General features: G+C 34.1%; 4 protein-coding genes and 1 pseudogene across 5 annotated transcripts; 2 read left to right on the top strand and 3 right to left on the bottom strand.

Annotated features, from left to right (window-relative positions):
* Positions 1–1,309: 1,309 nt before the first annotated feature.
* On the bottom strand, positions 1,310–4,819 carry LOC18044268 (cytochrome P450 85A1). Its single transcript, XM_006437823.2, has 9 exons — positions 4,492–4,819; positions 3,277–3,598; positions 2,775–2,924; positions 2,430–2,675; positions 2,256–2,342; positions 2,077–2,155; positions 1,891–1,997; positions 1,681–1,805; positions 1,310–1,578 (listed from the first exon to the last, which is right to left on the bottom strand). The coding sequence occupies exons 1-9, from the start codon at positions 4,683–4,685 to the stop codon at positions 1,491–1,493; spliced, it is 1,398 nt and encodes a 465-aa protein (XP_006437886.1). The 5' UTR covers positions 4,686–4,819; the 3' UTR covers positions 1,310–1,490.
* A 6,190-nt stretch (positions 4,820–11,009) lies between these two features.
* Positions 11,010–13,524, bottom strand: LOC18043392 (annotated as a pseudogene).
* Positions 13,525–15,146: 1,622 nt separating this feature from the next.
* On the top strand, positions 15,147–16,783 carry LOC18043393 (cytochrome b5). Its single transcript, XM_006437825.2, has 3 exons — positions 15,147–15,398; positions 15,910–15,976; positions 16,190–16,783. Exons 1-3 carry the CDS (start codon positions 15,312–15,314, stop codon positions 16,438–16,440), a joined length of 405 nt encoding a protein of 134 aa, XP_006437888.1. The 5' UTR covers positions 15,147–15,311; the 3' UTR covers positions 16,441–16,783.
* Positions 16,784–17,625: 842 nt separating this feature from the next.
* LOC18043394 (peptidyl-prolyl cis-trans isomerase E) lies at positions 17,626–19,430 on the top strand. The gene is made up of 2 exons (XM_006437826.2): positions 17,626–18,048; positions 19,006–19,430. The coding sequence occupies exons 1-2, from the start codon at positions 17,745–17,747 to the stop codon at positions 19,218–19,220; spliced, it is 519 nt and encodes a 172-aa protein (XP_006437889.1). The 5' UTR covers positions 17,626–17,744; the 3' UTR covers positions 19,221–19,430.
* Positions 19,431–19,774: 344 nt separating this feature from the next.
* LOC18043395 (folate synthesis bifunctional protein, mitochondrial) lies at positions 19,775–23,189 on the bottom strand. 2 transcript variants are annotated; one of them, XM_006437827.2, is made up of 3 exons: positions 22,809–23,189; positions 21,631–21,773; positions 19,775–21,416 (listed from the first exon to the last, which is right to left on the bottom strand). In XM_006437827.2, the coding sequence occupies exons 2-3, from the start codon at positions 21,695–21,697 to the stop codon at positions 19,939–19,941; spliced, it is 1,545 nt and encodes a 514-aa protein (XP_006437890.1). In that variant the 5' UTR covers positions 21,698–21,773; positions 22,809–23,189; the 3' UTR covers positions 19,775–19,938. The 2 variants fall into 2 exon arrangements, with proteins under 2 accessions (XP_006437890.1, XP_006437892.1); XM_006437829.2 differs by having other exon boundaries at positions 22,801–23,189.
* Between the last annotated feature and the right edge of the window lie 180 nt (positions 23,190–23,369).

Raw genomic sequence — 23,369 nt, forward strand, 5'->3', positions numbered from 1 at the left:
AATTTTTGTAAACAAGTTTCAAGTAATTTTTTTAATCATAAATGATGAAATTGGTATTTTGTTAGTCAACTAACGGTTATAACAGAAAAGTAATAAAATAATATTTTTATAAAGATATAGTAAAAAAATAATATGAGACAATACTTGTTGTAATTATTTAATATTTGATAATTTTTAAAGTAATAAAATAATAATAACCTTAAATTTTAATTTCACACAACATTTATCCCAACATCTCTCTCACTCAGTCACTCTCACAGCAGCCTCAGCCTGTAATCTGTATTAGCTGTTTAATTAATCCCATATTTCACGGTAGTTGACCTGGCCACTCTCTGTCGGCGCATGCGCCATCCCATAATGTTGCTGGTGTTGCGGGTTGATCCATAATTTTGTTAAATGAGTGGATTCATTGTGCAAATTAAAGATTCTAATCCGCTAAGATAAGAACGTGGTTTGACAGAAGAATTGGTCATGGGGACTGCTCATTAATTAATGGAACCACCAATTAATTCAGTAGTAGGCTTCACGTTCGTTCATAGACTTACAGCTAGGATTTAGAATGTTGCATTAACATTTTTTAAAAGACTTAGAGCCTCCCCACCCCCACAGGCTTTGATGTCAAATACCACATCCTACATTATATGGTTAATTTCCCTCTCTTTTCTTTTCCGAATGATACTTCCTCTTACCTCTAAAATCTGAGGCTCAAACACAAATGATTAAGGTTATTCTTCTCGTTGATTTTTTTTCTAATTTTTAAATCAACACATAATTATGGAGCTTGGGCTTTGATTTGGAAATGCTCATCTTCTTCTCCTATAAGCCCAAGCCCATCTTTTATTCTCCCCGACGATGTCCCGCTAGACATGGCTATTATGTTTACGTGCTTGTTATATTTCCGAATTGATTAATGATAGTAACCTAACTCACTGGTATGCAAAGACTCCTGGGCTAACGTTTCATCGTGATCGGGGCAGACGACGTGTCATCTGACATTCCTACAGATTAAACCTTTATTAAGTTAAGGTTTTGCTTGTTATTATAATAAAACTCTAGTCGTCCGATTGTATGGTGAAAATTATTTAATATCACATTTTACATTTTTTTTTTTTTTGGGAAGTACATAGTTGTATAAGACAATCAACGTGCTCCCAAAAGAAAATAGCAGAAACAAAAGGGAGCCGCTGAGCCGTAGTCGCATTTTTTAGGAAATATTTGTCAACTAACTTGCAAATTATATTGGGATTGCAATTCCTCGGAGTAATTGGAGCAATAGCAATTTTAACATTCTAAATTTGATGTCCCGAAATAAAAATATAGTGCAAAATTATGTAATAATGAACTGAAGATCTAAAGGTCTCGTCTAAATCTTCAATTCCTTCAACATTTTCAGCCGTTAGATTGTGGATTAAAATCTATATTCTTTCTAAAATCTATACATATCTTCTAGAATTTGATGTTCATTTGAATATATATATATATATAATACATTAGTACTTTGATACCCTGATGCGGAGTCCATCAGGTGCTTCAACTCTGGGGAATTGTACTATTTTATCTCCCCCGACTTCCTCCCATCTGCAAACATTAAAATTGAGATCAAACATATGCGCTGGAGTTTTACCAATTTCATTGTCTCATATAAAGATGAATTACCATTATTGGACTAATATAGCTTACCTATATCTTGTAACAAAATAGTGAAGGAATGTAGAGATTTGGACGATGCCCAATTCTTTGCCAGGACAAAGCCTGCTTCCTCCTCCAAATACAAAACAGTAGTTGTGAGACTCCAAGCTCTTATCCTGCATTCCATTTCATGTGATTTTAGCCCTATAGTTAGTAAATAGGAAGAGAAACAAGCTAGAAGAGCAGTTTTGTGTCACTCACCAGCCATCTCCATGGACTAAAAGTTAATGGCTCTGGATAGAGGAAAGGATCATAGTTTATCTCCCTTGTGTATACATATATTCTCCATCCTTTAGGAATGACAAATCCTGAAAGACATAATGCAATTCTCAAAAGATTATGTTAGACGATTACCGCTGTGGTACGAAAATAGTTTTCCGAACATACCATTCAGTTCTATATCTTTGGTTGTCTTCCTCAGAACCCCATTGACTATTGAAGCCAATCTTGATGTTTCAAAAATCACCTGCATTGCAAAAGTAATGCTCATAACATATTTTCATCATGTTGGAAAAAATAAAATAAAATAAATAACACGGGGCTTGTAGCTGATTCAAATTGCTTACAGCGCAAGTAAAGCTCATGGACTTGTATTCATTCCAATCAATTGGTTCCTCTGGCTTTTTCCTTTGTCGGATTGCCATATGCTCATCCTGAATGAGTTAACCAAAGCGTGATCATGAACTCCATAATGATAAAGCTACATGTTAACTATGAGGATCATAAAGGCCCTAACTCACTCTAAGTTCCTTGAGAGCTCTTGGATGATCATGGAGATACTTAATCGCCATCATTAATGTTGTTGAAACCGTCTCATAACCTGAATATAAAATTGTAATAACTTGATCAATTATCTCCTCATCACTGAGATTGTAGTTAGACTCTTCCTTTCTGAGAAGATGATCAAGCATGTCATTATGAACTATCGAAGATGCTCTTCTCTCCTCCATAATTTGTCTCAAAATTCTGACGACTCTCTTCCTTCCCTATAAATTAAACAGTCCAATTGAACTCAGTTGAGAGTTCCATACGCATCATTTATCCTGAAGAAACTGTGAAATAAGATTAAGTCTTCAATGATATACCTGGAACCCGCGATGGTAATTTGTCCCGGGAATATTGACAGGCAGTGACAGTGTTCCAACCATCAGCTTATCGAACTCTGGTTTGAAGGTCTCATATAGCTGACTTGATTCAATTTCTACAATCTGCTTGAAGGATATGAATAGTGCCATCTAGATGCCAAAAAAGAAAAAAGGCAGGGAAAGTCAGAAAAATCAGTATCCAGAAATCGTCCAACTTCTTTTCAAAATATTCTTCTGGTAATATGACTACTTTATACTGCTTATTAATAAAAACAAATGCTTATAAGAAATGGTACAAAAGCTAAATCCAACTTTAACTATAAACAATGGGGGAACCTCATGTAATTGTAATGTCGTTCTAATGATGAGTGATCTTACTTCTAGATTGAAACAATCTATCTAGAAAAGAAAGTAAAATGACAATGGATTAAGACTCATGAACTATACGTGACAATTAACATAGACAACTGTTTTCTTGTTTCCTTGTGGTTAGTGTGCAAACCTCATTGGTTCTTTCTTGGATATCAATGTCTTTGCCATCCCAATTGTGAAGATAGGATCTCATAAACTTTTCAATTTTTGGCAAAAGCTGCTTTTTTATCATCGCAGGGCTTATAAGTGACATCATTGATCCTCTAATATATTTGTGAGCCGATCCATGAACAGCACCAATGTTGCACTTGCCCAGTATATCAAGCATGGACTGTGGATAGCCAGGAACAAGTCCTTTTCCTTCATTCATAAGGATATATCTGTTAAGCTCTGGATCCATGGAAACAATGGTGGGACACCCCAGAATATGTGACTTGAATAAACTTCCATACCTGCTAAGTATACAGCCATCGATGTACAAATGTCATTGTAAATAAAAATTGCAGTAGAAATACAACTAAGACAAATTGTAAGAAAAGAAAATTGGTTTGTCAGGGATTCAGCACTAAGACATACAAAATGGGAAAATTTTGGTAAAGCTGTTTCTTTTCAACTTGTTTCAATTTTGCCTTAACTTTTGGGGCAATAATGCTAGGATTGTACCATCCAAAACTACAATTACTTCTCTTGCAAACGATTGGAATGTATCTTTTGAGTTCTGCAATGAAAAATAAAAAGGTAAAAGAAAAGGCAGCTAGCCTACTTTTCATCAAATGATCACTAAAGCCGTACACATGATGGAAACATTGTGAAAATTTATCATTTGTATGATGGCACCCAAATTGCTAACTAAGCTTTTGCTAACAATAATAGACAACAAGTTCCTTTTCAGAAAGATCATATGGCAAAGCAACAGTGGTGGTATCCATGCAGATAAAAATGTGTTAATTAACCACCTGGAAAGATCCCACTAATCATTTCATGCCTGTAGCCATTTTGAATCCAGGGGAGAAAAAAAAAGGAAGAAGAAGGAGGCTTGTGATTAACAAACTGCTTGAAGCTAAAGCACTCTGCTTTTTGCCAGGCTAACTTCAGAGTGAAAGAATCACAAACCACTTGGTATATAAAAGAGAATTAAATCACTTTACAGGTCAATCAACTTGTGTATGTTTGTGCGGGAGAAAGAAGAAACAAGGCAAAGAGACACAATAACACTCAACAAACATAGAGAAAAATTATATAAAAAAAGAAAAGAAAGCACCTGAAAAGGAAAGAAAGTTAAGACAAAAATCTGTCTTAACAATAACAAGAAAAAAATGTTGTAACAAGAAAAGGAGCAACTAACCTTGCTCTTTGGTTTTTCATAAAATTTGGTCCATGTTTGAGGAAGTCCGTTGTTTCACCAAAAACTGGACAACCCATCGTCCCTGGAGGCAAGCCTTCGCCTCTGTATCTTATCTCATTCCATTTCAAGAGAGCAAAGCATAAGAAAGAGAACCCCAAAACCAAACAGCAAACCACCATAGCCAGGACTGCCATAGATGCTCCCAAGAAGCAGAAAAGCCTCAAAAGAAAAAGTTGTGCTTCTGCTTCTGCAAATGGTAGTATGGCTTGGGTTCAGGTTTTGGTTCAGTCAGTTGTCTGTGTATTCTGAGTGTCTCTGGACAAATACTACAAAGTATGTAGTTATGTACGCACTCACACACACCCACACACCCACACACCCACATATATATTGAGAGAGACAGACAGACGGACAGACAGAAGGGGATGCTATATAGGCCAAACCATGCACCTCCTAGTGACCTCATTATCATTACCTATGCATTGTAATAAATGGTACCGAAATTGACAAGTGAAATCTTCTCCTAGGCCAGAATTAGCATAAAAGAAAAAGTTATAAAAATAGCAGCACAATCTAGGAGATTTGATTTTTGACTCATTTCAAAATCAAATCTTCATTTCATTAAATAGTTTATTTCCTTCTCAAAAAAAAAAAAAAAAAATCTTCTCTCGAAGATTTGGTGTTGTAAAATGTAAATGTTGGTTGGCAAAGAGAAATTCAACCAATGTGCATTTAATTTTCAAGATTTCTACTCATCAAATACAATACCTCCCAATTGTTATTATTATTATTATTATGACAATGAACCAATACGGAGGATATGCATTAGAATAACTAGGACTATCTTGTTTGCTCCACAAGAGAGAAACTTCTTCGTGTGGTTGCAACATTAAAGAGAGAGAGAGACCTCACATTTTACATACATTCTATACGGGACAAGCCTTAAAATATTAGTTAAGTAAATGTGTAAAGCTCAAAACAGAGATGATGACTACTTGTTATTAGATTTTTCGAAGTTAAAAATAGATTTAATGAAATGAAGATTTGATTTCGAAACGAGTCAAAAATTGACTGCTCATGATCAAACCAGTCGTCACATAAGTTATGCATAGCATAGCATTGATTCCATTACAGGTCATCTTTTCAATTTTTTAAGCGTATCCAAATTTTATGATAAACTTATTTTTTATGCAAATAGATGTGTTTCCTCAATTAATGAAGAAATATACACAAAATCTTACATCATTAGATAAACTTAAAAGAGGTTCCGTATACCAAAAATATTATTTCGAAGGAAGTCCACGTGACACAACAAATTCGTAACGTTTTAAAATCTTTATCATTATTCAAATTTCACTAATGTGTCATCAACCACATTGGAGAAATTATCTTTATACTGAACCACTTCTAAAGTTCTAAGTTCTAGCTCCTACACTCATTATCTCGCTAGCTATTGACTTCATCAATATTTGCTTTAGGTTAATAGAGAATATCATTACACAAATTTGGGGTCTGAAATGACCCAAGTCCTGCATTGTAGCTCCTCCCTAGAAGCTCTTGAAAACCATATTCCTTAGATTCCAGAGTGGAATGCATGCCAGCAATTGATGTCTCCTAAAACAAAATAACACATATGGTTGGAAGCAAATTGTATAAGAGATGGTTCCAATGTGATTTAAAAATAAATTCATGCATTGCCACTGTAAATTACTTAACACTTTTTTTTTCTTGCCATTATAATTGGTCAATTTCAAAATAAGTACACGTGTTAAATTCAAAATTATACTAGATAGTCATAAGGATCATGCGATATTTCCATCCAACTTAAGACTTTCTTGTTAATGGATGGTCTTCGATTCTCGTCTCCTCAAATTTAGGTAAGAAATAAATTTCTTCTCTTAGTAAATTGCATTTCTTCTTGTTTAACACCTATTTGTTTCAGTTGCGTTGCTCATCATTGTGCCGATCATGGGCTGGCACGACGAATATACAAACAATTTTTTCATAAAATTGGGAAAGACTGGACTAACTACATATAGCGTATGAAGGCATTATCGATCATAAAAGTATGCGACTGCAAAGGGCATCGGATGCTTGACAGCAGTGACAGGGCGAGAGCAGGAACAAATCTTTTGGATTTCTGATTTCTGAAGCTGAAATGATGAAATATTGACTTGTGAAGAAGAAACACGCAGGCTGAGACCGCAAGATCGTGCGGTATGTCAGTGAGCCCCCACGTGCAATTGTTTTGATGTGATTCATCACTCGTTATTTGTCTCTTGCATATCATTCGTCTCCTCACCATCTCATTCTTTCTGTTTCTCCATCTTGATCCCTTTGTCCAAACTAAAAAATTGTTATAAAATAAAAATATTATAAAAATAAATTAAAAGAAATAAAAAATAACGGTATGGGTATAATACTTTAACGATATGAATGTTTTAAGGTATTTTTAAAAATATAAAAATTAAATAGATACTAAATTTAAAATACATAAACTAAATAGACTTTTACCCTCACGAGAGATATGAATTTAACACCGCACAACGCAACACTAGTATTTAACATGCAACTTTACTTTAGCATCTATCGGGGAGTTGTTTCATAACACGTGAACAATATTGTTCATGCAAGAGCATGACTCGTTAAGTGTGAATTAAAATCTCTATATATTATTAGTTTAGATTTTATTTTATTTTTGGTGTCCGATTCAATGTAAATGCTGTTGTCGAAAGAAAAGCGCCCCGATGCCTGTTGGTCCAAAGAAATTTTTTTCTACCTAGTATAATTTATTTAACAATCTATGCGAATAATCCGCTTATTCTGAGAGAAAATATCATTTATGACATCATGAAGTTTATTACTGTTTATTTATTTTTGTCGGCAATCCCGTGTATAAGGAATTAGCAAATTTTCTTCCCAAATGTCCTTATCAAACGAGGGTTAAATAAGTCTCGAAACTCCTCCACCTTTCCTTGTCTGTCTGTTAGTGAAAATCTTCTTATATATGTATATATATATATATATAGGTAATTTTTTTTTATTTTTCATTTTTGCTTCCTATTGTGAAGGTAGATTTTCTGTGAGATAGTTTTAAGTAATTGTCTCAATCTAAATCTTGGTGTTTGGTAATGTTTTGGTTTCTTTTTTTTTTTAATGTGTTAAAATGGGAGTTGTATAGATATGAAGTAGCTCTTGGGTTATAAAATATAAAACGGTAGTAGATCTGTAGATGGATATTATTGGCAGATCTGTTGTTATTTATGACAATTTAGAGCCAAAATTGGAGATAGAAGTTATTAAGAGAGTTAAGGAGTATTCTTTGTGGAGCTCTGAAATTGTGCGTGCATGACGATCAGATGGAGATAATCAAACCTCATGAATAATAGATGTATTTTTAAAAAATTTTGTTCCAAATTTTATCTCAAATATATATGTGATCTGTTATCAGTGGTTGAAATTTTTTAAAAATTATAAATGAATTAATTTCGTGTGAATATGCAACGTCATTTGAAATTAAATTTTAGAACATCCGACGCTATTCTTGTATTTATGTTATCCTATGACACTGAAAATTACATGTGTGCGGGGTTTCATTTTTGTCTAAAAAAATGAATTTGGTTGCCTTTATCAAACTTTGCTCTTTGTACTTGTCATTGATTTTTGTAGACAGCACAATTTGAAGCAATAATCCGCAATCTAATTAAGAAGTTTAATAATATTTGTTATGTTTAAGTATTTAAGCCTTAACAACCATGGTATTTAGGATATGTTTGGAATTATTTGAGAGATTCAAAAGTGGTTTTGAAAAGTTAAAAGTTAATTTTGATATTTGGTAATTTTTTAAAAAATTATTTTTGACAAAATTACTCTCTCCTATAGTAGATTTTGAAGAGTACGGGAGAAATAATTTTTTAAAATCTAATTTTGAGAATCAATTTTATACTTAATACAATTCTATATATGTCTTCACATATATTATAAAAATTCAAAATCATTCTTATTCAATTATTATTATTATTATTATTATTAAATTGAAGAGAATACTATTATTATCAATCATTTTGAGATAAAAGAAACACAACAAACAAAATTAATTAAATAAAAAATTATTTTAGTTAACAATTATTATATATTATATATACATGTTTATAAATATGAAAATGAATTTTATTCAATATCATGTCTACTTTAGTCATTTGCATTCTTACTGTAATTCAATAATAAGATTTACCAAATGTCTATAATTACTTTAAACTTGCATCAGTTTTTAAAATAAATTTTACCAAATATTTAACTCATTATCTTTACCGTTGATTATTTCTACAACATAATTAACAGTAATTATTGTTAAATCTATAGCATTACCAAAATAGCTCTTAATTTGAAATATTTTATGGTCCAATGAACCACCACTTTCTTACTATAAAAGCATTGGTTTTGTTGTAGATACAGTAATGAATCAATCTATTCACATGCAAACCAGTTCCACAATAAGCTTTCTTAAGCTCTATTTGATATTGAGGTTAGATAGTTGTAACTTAAAATCTATATTATTAAAGGGTTTGTTAAATATAGTTGCTGTAACTTAGAGCCTAAATTGATTTGATCCACCACTTGTATGATGAAAAACCTATAACATCTTTATTATTTTTGTTAAAATATTATTTAAAAATTATATTTACTACACACTATTGATTTTTATTTCATAGTTACAATTTTTTTTTCTCACAACAGATATAGCTTAAATGCTACAAATCTTAATACCAAAATAGACCTTAGCCAGAATGAAGCAGTAGATCCTTTGATTGTTTATTAAACATTCACATTTCGATGTTTCGCCAAGTGACAATGACAAAAAGGCTTGCTACCCATACTCTAATTAATTAATACAAATGCGCCTAACTCAACATTGCTTATCAATCCCTTTCAATTTTGAAAAATTGTTATCAAATCCACTTCCATGATGTATACATCAAGTTGAATTTTAAGTGACATAAGATTCATTGAAAAAAAATCATTTGGATAAACTCAGTAAGGTGAAGTGGTTTTTGTTTCTTTTATGTGAGGAGACTTAGGGCTTGAGGAACTTCAAAATAACAATGTTTCTTAATGGGTTGGAAGTGTAAAAATATATACTTAATATTTTGGTTATTTTTTAATTTTAGCAAGGACTTTCATAGTAAATCAAATAAAAAATAGTCTAAATATCTAATTAAATTTGTAAATTTTAAAAAGTCAAGGGGGCTCCCCCAGTCCTAATGTGGCGCCGCCACTTCCTGTTACAATTGATGGGTGTAAAGTCGTTTTTGTTAATGCCTAGATTCTGAGTAAAAATGTAGGTTTCTTGAGATAAGCATATGCTAATACTTTGGGTAAAAGCTCATTTAGTCCCTGTATTTTAAGATTAGTATTTATTTAGTTCATGCATTTTTTTTAAATGGCTCAAAACATCTGTGTCGTTAAAGTATTGATACCCCTACAGTAACTTTTTATTTCTTTTGGCTTACTTTTATAATATTACCCTTTTATAATATTTTTTTGTTTGGACATTAATAAAAAGAAAATAATTAAATTACCAATTTAATCTTAAAAAATAAAAAAAAATTTATATTAATTTTTAATTGTCAAAAATTATATGCAAACTACCAAGTGTGCAAATGACGCTTGCAAAAAAATTAATATAATTTTTTTTTAATTTTTAGGGTTAAATTGGTAATTTAATTATTTTCTTTATATTAATGCCCAAATAAAAAAATTATTATAAAAGAGTGATAGTGTAAAAGTAAGTCAAAAGAGATAAAAAGTAATGGTAGGGGTATTAATACTTTAATGACAGGAATGTTTCACGGTATTTTTAAAAGTACACAAACCAAATGAATACTAATTTTAAAATATAGAGACTAAATGAGCTTTTATCCCTAATACTTTTGTTAAACGATGGTATTAGAGCCTGAAATGAAAAATAATGATAGGTTCCTTTAATTTGCCAGAACAAGAAGAAAGTACATGTAAATTCTAATATATTAGATCATCCAAAGGGGCTTGTGCATGTTGAGAATTAAGCTCGATAGCAAGCATGCTACTGCTAATAAATTAAGAATTAATGTACTTTGCTGGGTTGGTTGATTTTTTTCTTTTGAAGTACTGGGTTGGTTGATGTTGATCTAATGACTAATAAGAAAATATTTATTGATGGGTTTATCAGTTGACGAGCCTAGATTGAAGGCTAAACGACCTATAAAAGAAAGGCATGGATATCGTTGATAGTTGACACGGCCATACAGGCATAGCTTGGCACGTTTATTGGCAGGCTTTGAAGAGGCAAAGCAATTAATAATGTACCTCAATTGAAAACCTACATAACCCCACCCATCCTCCGTTTTGTTGTGCAACAATTTAATTACTTGAGGGTGAGTTACTTAATGCTGTCACTGTCACTTTCTACTATCTCGCATTTAACTACAAAAAACAAAAAACATGACCAATTGCTTGTTGCCTGTTGCCTGTTGCCCGTGCTAGTCCTTGTCCCCTTCACCACTGCATGATCCGGGCGGCGATCCGTGCTGCAAAACAAAGACAAATAGTGCTACAAATTAATCACACTGCGTGAGAATACAATTGGAAAACTGTGAACTTTTACATTAGCCCAGTTTAACAGATTACTTGTTTACATCACAAGCCCGTTTAAATCTGTGCCATGAATAAAGTGCTTTTTACCAAGTGAAAAAAAATGTCCAGATCTCCTCCAAAATGAATAACAAGAGTTAGTGCAATGACTTTGTAGTGAAGGCAGTCTTTCTCCCAGGCCAAGAGTTGATGTTTCTTGAATATTTGAGAGGGTTAAAAATTTGAGCGGTGTCATATCAACATTGATGTCAACATGTCTCAGTATATATATATATATGTAATTGTACATATCAGTTATACTCTCATGTAATGTGAGTTGTAATTTGAATAATAATCTCATGTCATCAAAAAAAAAATCTCCTATTAATGGGCAGAGTAACTAATCATTCAATTCTCCTTTCAGTAAGTAGAGGTAGATGGCAGTATTCCAAAAAAAAAAAAATTGAATAACTAGTTGCAACATTTCAGAAATGTTTAATTGTTAAATTTCTCTTTTATTGATCATGAATTTCCACTATTTTGATGAAGATAAGAGAATTATAATATATTAATGTTTATGAACATTATAATACATTAATTATATTAGTAATACAGTACATTACGTTCATTTCTAAAATTTAAAGGAATAGTTTAGCCTTCAAGATATGAGTGTCCTTTTTTCTTTTATGAAAAAGTTTGAACACTTTTGGACAACCTACACTGCTTCTTTGTAAAGGCATTTGAAATGAGATAGCTACTACTTACTAATTCATGAACATGAACTCTTACCACGCATGCATGTACATCGCTACAGCCGCACAAGAGCTTCCCATTCAATGTGTCTACAGCCTGAAATGCTCCTCCTCCATTGCTCCTCTGCATCAATTATATATATATATATATATATCAATAATGATTAATAATAATAATAATAATCTCAAAGCATGAAGTGGCAGATAAATTAATACTTAAGTAACTGTTTCACACTTTGTAAAAGTCGACAGCAACAAAGTTAGCCCATCGGTTGCCATGTAGTTCCATTGATAAGCTACGCCTTCACTTTCTTGCTTAGATTTCTTTGAAGTGAAGACTATAAGCCTTTGGTTACTGGCCACCATGTCCTTAAACAGCTGCCAGTCTTGTCCGTTTTGCGGCATCTTTGAGACAGGAAACCAGTACTTCATCAAACCGCTTTCATTGAAAACTTTGGTTAAGCCATTTGGGGTCTCAACGTAGTCCTCCAAAATTATTGTTACAATCTCTGTTGGATTAGCTAACAAGAAGGCTTCTATTTCCTTAAAAGTGTCTCTAGCAGGTTCCTTTTTGAAGGACAAAACATCAGAAAGAATTCTGTGTGTTTTAATTGAAGCAATTTTATTAAGAAATGTAAGTAATTTATTACTTACAAATGCAGTTATGTCAAGACATTTTCCATCGAAGGAGTACACAACCATATGTCCCCTTTGAAGTCATATGTGTCCAACATTAAAGGCTCGAACACCATTCTGCGAATTTTGGGGGAAAAAAAATTGTATATATAGCTAATTTGATCTAATTAAAATTTTTTATTTGAATATGTAATCGACGGAGTAACCTCACATTAAGCTGCTGTGTGACGTTATCTTCTTGATTTGTTAAGGTAACTCTTGGAAATCTAGTATGTGGCGGCTCTCCACTAATGGCAAAAGAATTATGTGTTGTTAGGAACGAATATTTGCTGAAATGCAATGAGTCCTTCTGTTAAAAATTGAGAAAAAAAAAAAAAAACATGATTAAAATTCATGTCAATAATATTCATATTTGAGATTTCAATTTGAGTATATATTTTGTCAATCGGGGAAAACAATAAATAAATAAACTTGAATTCTATGATACTTAACACACAATAAGTGAGTGGACATAAATTTACCTCAAGCTTGAATTGGTCTGTAAAAGATGATCTAACACATCTTGAACCTTTGCTTTCTAAGGAACAAGAGAAACAATCGAGTCCAGCCGCGCAAACCCCGTCAGATGAGCAGTCATCTCCAGGCGAAAATGGCAGACATTAATTATCGGAATCAGACTCATAACTCAGAAATTAACTAAACAAACATATTAAAGCGTTTACTGTCAATTTTCTTCTCTTTTATTTATTTATTTATTTTTTTCCATAATGTATTCATTATAAAGAAATGTGACATTGCATTGTCCATTAGAGCAAGCTAATGCAGTGGCAACAACGCTCGAACAAACTGAGGCTATGATTGATAGTATTTTTTTCTGAAATACGCCATTGATGTTTGAAATTACAAGAAGAGTTCTCAGTTTTGAATGACTTTAGTGTTTATATATGATAGGATAGAGCAGTGACAAAAGTAATGAATGAATCTAGATGGTGCACATTTATTATGGTACCTTAAAACGACAAAAGAACGAAGTCATACAATTATCTCGGGCTGATTGCAGTGATTAAAGCATATAAGCCTAAAATGGAATAATAGAAATTGTTTCCCAATCTGATAAGATCGGATACTCTATTTGTTGCGAAAATATGTAAACTATGAGGTTGATATAATTAGTAATAGTGTGGCTGCATGCCAGCGTTACTTGAGTTGTATTTCTTAAACGGAATTACACCAAGTTTTGTTTGATATAACATTTTAAAAAGAGTTATGAACGTTTACTTAATATAACCTTTTTATTTATAATTCGATTCTATTTTGGAAATTCATTGAGATTATGGAGCCTCTTCATGCTATACCATTTTTAAATTTTCATGATTAAACAATGGCCATTTTTAATATTATGAAAACAAGAGGGCTGATATTATGCACACCATGGTACGCTATAACCATTTTATTAGCCGGGCTATAGTCTTCACAGATTACGACATAGTCCTGCCAATAAAAAGGTGATGCATGAAAACAATCAGCCACCGAAATATAAAAGATAACTGTAAAGGCATGAATTAGATTTTAATTTTCAGGTGATTATTGGCCTGTGAGCTTTAATTTATTAGTTTAATTTATTTGAATTTAAGCTTTGTTCTACTTTTGAACAAATTTAAAATCACGAAATTCAACAATTAAATTTACCCAAAAAACTTTTTACTAGTAATAGGGATGGCAAATGGGTCGGACACGCGGACCAGTCTTGGCCAAGCCTAGCCACTGATTTGTTGAGTGAACCGCAGGCCCGAAGCCGAAAAGTCCTAGGCCCAGCTAGGAAAGAAGATTGACAACCAAATTCCACCAACGTGAGCTAAATTTACCCAAAAACTTAATTACATCACTAACTGCGAAACACATACAATTCTTTCGTATATGGAACGCACTTATGTCAAAATCAAACACACCTATTCATCATATGCATATGATAGACGCTATAAAATTGGTCGGTGAGCTCCATTGGAACACTGGGTGAAGGGATCAGTAAGCTAGCTGGGTTTGTTTTCACGTACGCATTGCATGGAATAATGGAAATCACCGGTTTTCAGTAACAACAGTTTCGACTTGAACTTCAGCAGGAGTTGGCTCGACGACGTTACGTTGACATTGGAGCGTGCACGTTGCAATAACAGTTGGATTCATGGTGGCGTGTGATAAAGCCAGCCAAAGAACGCTTGCAGTTGATCAAGTTAATAAGCATTTGATGCCAAGGAGGCGAAATTATGATCAGAATGCAGCACACAAATTACATACTCTCTCAATAGGTTAATTTCTCAGCTTTCACATCTTCTCTCTTTCTTTTTAAATTGATTCACAGTGTGAATTAAATATTAATCCTAATCAAATCCTAAAATCACATTATATAAATAAGCGCGTACAAACTGACGTGATACGAAGATATTAATTATATAAAATTATTATGATCCCACATAATTTAGAAAAAAATATTACATTTTTCAACTAATTTCTTTGTGCCATATCAATTTATACATATTAATTTATTCAAAATTATTTGTGATTTTTTTATTATTATTCCTGCAATAAAAAATCTTTGACAGCGAAAAAGTAATAAAAGGAAAACCTTGTAAGAAAATAATAAAAAAGAAATAAGGAAATTATTTAAAACAACGGCCGAAGAAGTCAGAGCCTTTTAACCCGAGAGACAGAAAACGGGCCTGAGATGCCAAATCCCAATTCTTGAGCACAGGGTTGAAGGTGAGGATCTCAGAAAATCTTGTTGAGAGAGAGGGAGAGCGGCTGACCAAAAGCCCACCAATAAAGATGCCGACTCTCTCAAAGCTCTACACGATGCAAGAAGCTGCTCACCACAACACCAAAGACGATTGCTGGATTGTCGTTCATAACAAGGTACCCTTTCTTTTTCCCCCCTTCGTGATTTGCATCAATCAAACTTCTTATTTGATTCAATTCATTAGCCAAAAAAGTTAGGATTTGAATACCGGGTTAGCCATGGGTCAAATAGTTGCTCTTTGGGCTTGAAAAATAAAATTATTATCAAGATGCAGTCACAACTGGCGTGTAAAACATTTGTGAACAGTTAATCCCAAAAGCGTTACTTGATTGGTAATTGCTCCGACGATTGGTATTGAATTAATTGCTTCAGTATCATCCATGTTCTGTTCCATTTGGCTTATCTTTACTGTGTGCTGATTGATTACCTTTAGTAAATTTATGTGCTTGCTGAATAGTTCCGCATACTAATAGCTACCGGATTGTAGAGTAGATCGAGGATTGTGATATATGTAATGCCTATTGCTATTGATTGAATCAGAGGTTCCAAGGAATTTCAAATATATTTTTTTTTTTTGGGGTAAATAATGTTCTGAAATTTGGTAAATATCTCTTATGTCAATCTCAGGTGTATGATGTCACTTCATATTTGGATGATCATCCTGGTGGAGATGATGTAGTTCTTGCTGCAACGGGTAATTCTTTTCTTGCAGTTAGTTTATACATAATATATCTCTCGTGGAACTTTCCTGCACAAGTCTATTACAATCCAAGTATGATCTGTGACGATGTGGGATCTGATTACGTTATGTATTATGTTTTTAATTCAAAGAGTATTACCTTCTGTATCAATGTCATAGATGTTGAACCCTCGATATGTTTTGATGCTTGTAATTTCATTATTGTAGCAAAAGATGCAACAGACGAATTTGAAGATGCTGGGCATAGCAAAGATGCAAGGGAACTCCTGGAGAGCTTTTGTATCGGTGAGCTTGACACTTCATCTCCATTGATCCCAGAACTTGAAATTTCGTCTAAAAGGCAACCGTCAGATTTTGCACTAAAGCTCAAGAACTTGACAAAGCAATACTGGGCTGCTCCTGTCGCTGTTGTTGGCATCTCCGTGATGGTTGGCTTCTTGTGCTTGCGCAAGAAGTGAACCAATGCATCTCCATTACACTGTCTAGTATGCTTGCATGAAATTTTGGAATTGCAAAAGCAGGCTATAATTTATAGAAAAACGGTGACGCACAATAATTTCTCTCTTTTCTATTTTTATTTTTTAAGAGTTCTACCAATTCATTAGGTGTTCCCAGATTCTCAATTTTATTATGTCTAACATGTTTTAAATATAATGATGTTATTGATAATGTTCTGAAGCGGAGATTTCGAGTTGTAAGCAGCTTCAAGTGTATGATTTTGAAGTTGTGAGCAGCATTCATGTATGTAAACTCAATAGCCTCCCCTATTTCAGCAGCTATCGAAACTGTATATTCATTAGACGCCACTTGTTTGGGAAGTTTGATTGAAACCATTTCGCTGGATTTCACTTACAATAATGTTCACGGGATATCTTGAGCTTCAAGCTATGTAATCTGGATAGCTATTCCTGGAAATGGCTGGAATGGATCAATCCAAACTCTAAAGATTGGAGAATAACAGACGTTTAAGTTCATGAGTCATTGGAATTAACTTCCTTTCAGAATAAAGAAAGATAGCAGCATATACAAGAAAGGTGTTATAACGAAACCTACCCAGACGGAATAAACAGTGTTTTTTTTTTTTTTAAAAAAAAAAAATTTATAAAATAATGGATTTTGGGCTTTTCCTAATTTGCTGGCCCAGTTCAAGGTGATAATCGATGAATAATAAAAGGGTTATTTCCACCTAACCCCCAAATCTTTCAACATTTTCCACTGAGCACCCAAACTTTTCGACATTTTCTACTGCACACCCAATTCCGTTAATTTGACCGTTATTTTTAACGGAGCTATTTGAAAGTTAAAGAAATGTCTGAAATACCCCTTATCTTGAATTAGAAAAGAATTAAATAGGATAAAATATTAATCCAATAATTAATATTTACATTAAAAATTCTTAATTAAAAATAATTAATAATAATCCCATCAATTAATTTATCAAATAAATTTAATTTATCATTATTAAATAATATTTATGGCATGAACTTCCAAATTTACCCTTTGACCGTTAGAATAAATGGTCAAATTAACGGATTTGAGTGTGAATTGAGTATTGTTGAAACATTTGGGTGTACAGTGGAATGTGTTGAAAAATTTGGGGGCAGGACAGAATTAACCCATAATAAAATATAAAGCGAAACTGTTCCTACGTCGCCGACGTGAAAACTAACTGGTTAAATTTCCTCTTAAAAATAAGCATAAGCAATTTATCGGGAGAAGGAAGAAGAAAGTAGAAAGAAGAGAAGGGGTGGTGGGAGAAGGGATGGCGAATCTGGCAGTACAGAAGAACACGCTGTACGTAGGAGGACTAGCAGAGGAAGTGAACGAGGCAATACTACACGCAGCATTCATACCCTTCGGCGACATTAAGGACGTGAAGACGCCGTTGGATCAGGCCACCCAGAAGCATCGCTCTTTTGGGTTCGTTACCTTCCTCGAAAAAGAAGACGCCATCCAGGCTATGGATAACATGGACGGTGCTGAACTCTACGGCCGTGTCCTTACTGTTAACTACGCCCTCCCGGAACGCATCAAGGGTGGCGAGCAAGGCTGGGCCGCTCAGCCCAGTATGTTTCCCTTGCTTTCTTTTTCTTTTCTTCTTTTTCAATTTTCTTCCGTTTTTTAGATTTGGTTTTGTTACTAAATTTTGATTTTGACCCGCTGTATTGTTGGGGCTTAGGGTTTAGGTTTGGCTTTGTTAGAAGTAAATATTAGTTTGACTTCTCTATAATTTTTCTTCATAGGCAGTGATAATTGATTGTTAACCCTTGAAATGAAATTATGAAAAATGAATATTTTTTGGTCTGAAGATAGATCTCTCATCAGATTGAGTTTTGGAGCTCAGTTACCTTGATTGCTAAAATTATCACTGATTCCCTTCATTGCTGTTTGTGTCTATGATTTTATTTATTGTAGGACTTGAATATGTTTCAACCACTTGTCTTGTAGAGGCGGAAAGAACTTGGAAGAGTCTCTTAGCTATTCCATTTTAATTTGTTCTCTCCTAGACAAGTCTATATAAAATCTTTTACGATGGTGTTTTTGAATAATATTCTGGGAAGCAGCACTGTTAATTGCTGATTTTCAATTTAATTGTCGTTGTACATTTAAGATTTTCAATTTCTTTTCTGTACCTTCCTTTCTCTTGTCTAGGTTTAGGGTTTCTAAGAAGCATAAAGACATTTTCTATTTCTTGTCATTTTTCAGTGGTAGGTATAGGTTGATTTCTTCGAAGGTTGAGGACAGAATATTCAATGCTTGTGTATTTAGCTTTGTGTGTGTATTAGATCTCATAGTCACTGTGATATCAGTGAAAAATAAAATTTGTGGTTAATTCCATGAGAACATATTTGTTTTCTTCAGGTTACTTATATCAAACACAAACTTTGTTGATATCTTATAAAGTACAGGAGATCTAGGACTTTCCGGCGCTAAATGCTAGTGTTGTATGTATCAGGTGTTAAATGATCAGGCAGATCAGTATTTTTCTGATGAGACTCAATTCTGTTTTTCTCATTTTCCAGTTTGGGCGGATGCCGATACGTGGTTCGAGAGGCAACAACAAGAGGAGGAGATGCAGCGTTTGCAGGCAGAGAACCGTGCCGCAATGCAGGCTGCAGAGGAGTTGCATAGAAAGAAAATGGCAGAGGATAGAGAAGGAGAAAAAGAAGATGAGATGAAGGATGACCCTATGGCCAGGGCTGAAGCTGAGGTTTTGAAGCAAAACAATAGTTCTTAGATTGCAAACTGGGGCCTGAATGAAGTAATGGTATAGAAACTAACATTTTTGTTTCTTTTTGTTGCTTCTTTTAGTTTCATCAATATCTGTAAGTTACCGGTAACTCTCTTGTAGAACCTTTGTGAGAGAAAGGAATACCTGCATTTTATTTAGATGCAAATTTACTTCTATATAACTGTGTAGATACCTAATCAAATTTCGATTTCATAACTCCCCTCTTCTTCATGGATGTTATACTGGTCATAACTGCTTTCTTCATCATGGATGTCATATCAGTTGAGACCTGGTGGATGGTACTATGATATCTCAGTTTTAATTCAAGTCATTCATATCAGATGTGCAATTTCAACTTTTGCATTTTATCTGTTCGAATTTATATTATGAGTATGAGCGAGATATGGACTAAATAAAGGAGCGTGAAATGGCAGTTAGTTAGAACTCATTTCTCTAAAGAACATTCATCGTTCTTCGCGTGATTATGCATGTTTAAGACAAACAATGTCATGAATTACACAGTTATTTAAAAACAAGCAAAGTTCATGAGTTGCTTGGGCATTTGCGTTAAACACATTTGGGTAAAGATACAACATCCGCTGAAGAATCAGGAATCTTTATTATTAGTATTTTTGACCTTATCACAGAAGCATTTTTGGAATCCGAAAGAGAAAGAGAAACAAGCAGAATCCTACCAAATAAATAAACGAAATAATAATCTGCATCATTCTAAATCATGCAAGAGATTTACCCGAGTCAACATGGAATCACAGAGCTTCACCGCATCTAAATTATCTCGTACGTTATGTACTCTCACAATGTTTGCACCTCCCAGAACCCCAGCAGTGATAGAAGCAATGGTTGCAGGATCTCTCTCATCAGCAGAAGGGCGATTGCATATTTCACCTAAAAATCTTTTCCTGGAGGGTCCTATCAATATAGGAGCATGAGATGCAGCCAAACTTTTCATTGCAATATGTCTCCTTATAGCTGGCAACCCGAGGAGGATGTCCAAATTATGTTCCGCTTTCTTTGAAAACCCAATTCCAGGGTCAATAATAATCCTCCAAGCTGGGATACCTGATAATTCTGCATCTCTAACTTTTGAATACAACTCGGAAGCAACCTGCTTACAAACATCATCGTACTGCAGGTTCTCCTCATTCTGCATTGTGGATGGGTCTCCCCTCATATGCATTGCGACATATGGAACCTTAAGGCCAGCAACAACTTTGTACATGTCAGGGTCCAATTGCCCAGCAGATACATCATTTATGATATGAGCCCCTTTGCCGACTGCCTCTGAAGCAACTTTTGAATAAAATGTATCCACAGAGACAAGCTTCCCTTCCATCTCCGGCATTGTTAGAACAGCTTCTAAGACAGGGATGAGTCTTTCCAACTCTTTTTCAGCGGAAATCTTGGTGGCCATAGGCCGTGTGGATTGTGCACCAATATCAATCATATCTGCCCCTTCTGAAATCATCAAGCGAACCTGAGAAACTGCTGCTTCTACTGATTGGAACTTTCCTCCATCGCTAAAACTATCTGGGGTCAAATTAAGGATACCCATGACAGATGTTTTCAGAGACCAATCCCATAAAAGGTTTCCAATAGGTAAAACCCTTTTCATCCCTTCCTTCCCAATCAAGGACTCGCCACCCAGTTTCTCCCATGTTTCGAAAAGTCCGTTGTGTTGTTGTGACAATGAATGCCAGCAAGCAACTGTATCACTCTCTACAGACGATCCCAATAAATCCAACAATGGGGCCACTACAAACGGTCTCTCCCAAATTCTCTCATGAGGAACAGTTAGTATATCAGAATGAATACTGAACCTTCCATAGAACAGTATATCCAAATCAATTGGTCTTGGACCATACCTTATTCCATTAGTACGACCCATGTCTTTTTCAATTTTCTTAAGCACTCCCAAGAGCTCGTGTGGCCCAAGCTTTGTAACACCTCTAACTGCTGAGTTGAGAAAGCGAGGCTGATCAGTTACATAAGCTGGTTCAGTCTCATAGAGACAACCATGCCTGGTGATGTTTACACCTAATTTCTTCATCAATTGCAAGGCTTCATTGAAATTACAAAGTCTGTCACCCACATTACTTCCCATAGCAATCACTACTTCCTGCTCTTGGGATTGAACTTCAACCGTGGTTTCTGGGGATGAATGGAAAAATGAATAACACGTTGCTGCAATGAAATGTAGCAAATGTCAAAGAACTTAACGAAGAAAACTTTCATAACCTCCAATGTAAGAAAAATTCCAATACTTATTGTGTCACTTGGACCCCAAAACATAAATTCATGGCTGATTGTTGATTACATACATCTAACAAGAGTGGAGTCTGGCTACATTATTGGTATTAAAGCGCAATACAATAATAAAAGATCAAATCCACATTACCTCTACAGCCCTTCATGACAGCACCAACCCCACGTCTAGTGGGCAAAAGCAGATTGAAAATATTCATCTGGAGTAGCTTCTCAATAACTTAGGTGAAGCTGATCATATTTTTCTAGTTATAACTCCCTTCACACGGCATCAATCTATATGATACCAAAAAAGATATGAAAAACGATAAAATTTAAATCTTAATCTTCACTAAGAGAAAGTAATAAAAAGTTGAACTTCAAAGATTCTGAAACCACAGATTTTCCTTTTTCTTTGAGAGGTTATGCTACTAAAAGCTGTAAACTATAAGAATGATGAAAGATCATGAAACTGGGTGCCTTACTTCATTAAATTTGATGTAAGTGAACAATTGAATAACCCAAAAGAGGGACATGCACAGGAAAACAAATGACACTACAGATTGAATTCAATTGATTCATGGAGACTGAAGAGAAGAGAGGACAGTGGTCAATTTAATATGCACCGCTAATGTGGAAATTTCATCGTTTTGGGAAAGACAGCCATCGTTAAAAATACTATTGTTACTATTATTATCATTATGAGAAATTATCCACGGACCACCTGATTTTTCGAACTTTTTTGAAAATACACAAAGACATTTTTTCTTTGCAGAACCCCACCTAAAGTTTACAAAGTGTTTGAGTTGTCCGCCATCTTAACTCTATTAAAGAAATTAACAAAATATTGATTAAATGACAATTTTGCCATGAACATAAAATGACTATTTTGCCCCAATAAATGACCCCAAAAAGAAAAAGAAAAAATCAGATAACTTATTTGTTTGCAATATAGATATTAAAAGATAGGAAAAGAAAATCAGATTGTTCTTCCTCTAGTGAAATTACTACAGCTGCAAAAACTTAACTACTTAGTTTATCGTAAAAGTAAAATTCCGAATTAGACTTATAGCTTGAAACTAATCTAACTAAACTAAAATAGATCGGACAAAACAAAAGCAATAAAGGGGATTATTTAAGCACTGATCACAATTCATAAGCATGCAAAACAAACTGAATTATTTTCAGAAATGAAAACATATATAACTCAAATTAAAAAAATACCAAATTGAAATCAAACAAATTAAAAAAAAAGGGCAGCAAGCAAATTACTTTACCAAGTAAACCATAAATATAATGCAGCACCTAATTCAGCCAAACTTACAATCATACATTTGAGTGTGGTGTTAGAAACAAGCTGAATGCAACCAATCAACTGAAATTTCGAAGTCCCTAATTTAATTGGAAGATAATATCCCAACCCTAACACAACAGCAGCTACAACTACCAAGAGGCAAAAACAAAATCACGAAAGATTGCCGGCTTGCTGTAGCGGAAGATGGTGACACGATGCTGGTAGTGTGGCGCGGTGGAGCGAGTACTGAGCAACAAGAAATTGCGTGGCTGTTGGCGCGGTGGAGACTTGGCAGTGCGGTGGCTGCTGGGGAGGCTGAAGGCTTGGCGCGGTGACTGATCAACGTCGGCGGTGAGCCGGTGAGTTGAGCGGCTTGAGAGTTGCGAGAGAAGAGGATGCTCCTTGAGAATTGAGACACGTTTGTGAACGACGAGAATGTGAATTTTATTTTTATTTATATTTATATTTTAATTTTAGTTTTTAATTTTTTTACCGTGCAAACGACGTCGTTTTCGAAGGTGCAGGTGAAATGATTATTTTAGGCCTATAATGTCAGCAAGATTTTGACGGAGTTAAAATGAGAGTAGATAATTAAAACA

Source organism: Citrus clementina, unplaced genomic scaffold, assembly GCF_000493195.1.
Source record: "Citrus clementina cultivar Clemenules unplaced genomic scaffold, Citrus_clementina_v1.0 scaffold_4, whole genome shotgun sequence".
In the NCBI taxonomy this organism is placed as follows: Eukaryota; Viridiplantae; Streptophyta; class Magnoliopsida; order Sapindales; family Rutaceae; genus Citrus; species Citrus x clementina.

Bases quoted from the DNA above. Each gene is read 5' to 3' on its own strand.
- LOC18044268 (XM_006437823.2), bottom strand. From the start codon at position 4,685: ATGGCAGTCCTGGCTATGGTGGTTTGCTGTTTGGTTTTGGGGTTCTCT. The intron at 3,599-4,491 runs GTTAGTTGCTCC...TATACTTAGCAG, and splicing joins ATGAAAAACCAAAGAGCAAG to GTATGGAAGTTTATTCAAGT. The intron at 2,156-2,255 runs GTAAGCAATTTG...TTTGCAATGCAG, and splicing joins CCATGAGCTTTACTTGCGCT to GTGATTTTTGAAACATCAAG.
- LOC18043393 (XM_006437825.2), top strand. From the start codon at position 15,312: ATGCCGACTCTCTCAAAGCTCTACACGATGCAAGAAGCTGCTCACCAC. The intron at 15,399-15,909 runs GTACCCTTTCTT...TGTCAATCTCAG, and splicing joins GGATTGTCGTTCATAACAAG to GTGTATGATGTCACTTCATA. The intron at 15,977-16,189 runs GTAATTCTTTTC...TCATTATTGTAG, and splicing joins TGTAGTTCTTGCTGCAACGG to CAAAAGATGCAACAGACGAA.
- LOC18043394 (XM_006437826.2), top strand. From the start codon at position 17,745: ATGGCGAATCTGGCAGTACAGAAGAACACGCTGTACGTAGGAGGACTA. The intron at 18,049-19,005 runs GTATGTTTCCCT...CTCATTTTCCAG, and splicing joins AGGCTGGGCCGCTCAGCCCA to TTTGGGCGGATGCCGATACG.
- LOC18043395 (XM_006437827.2), bottom strand. From the start codon at position 21,697: ATGAATATTTTCAATCTGCTTTTGCCCACTAGACGTGGGGTTGGTGCT. The intron at 21,417-21,630 runs GTAATGTGGATT...ATTTCATTGCAG, and splicing joins TGTCATGAAGGGCTGTAGAG to CAACGTGTTATTCATTTTTC.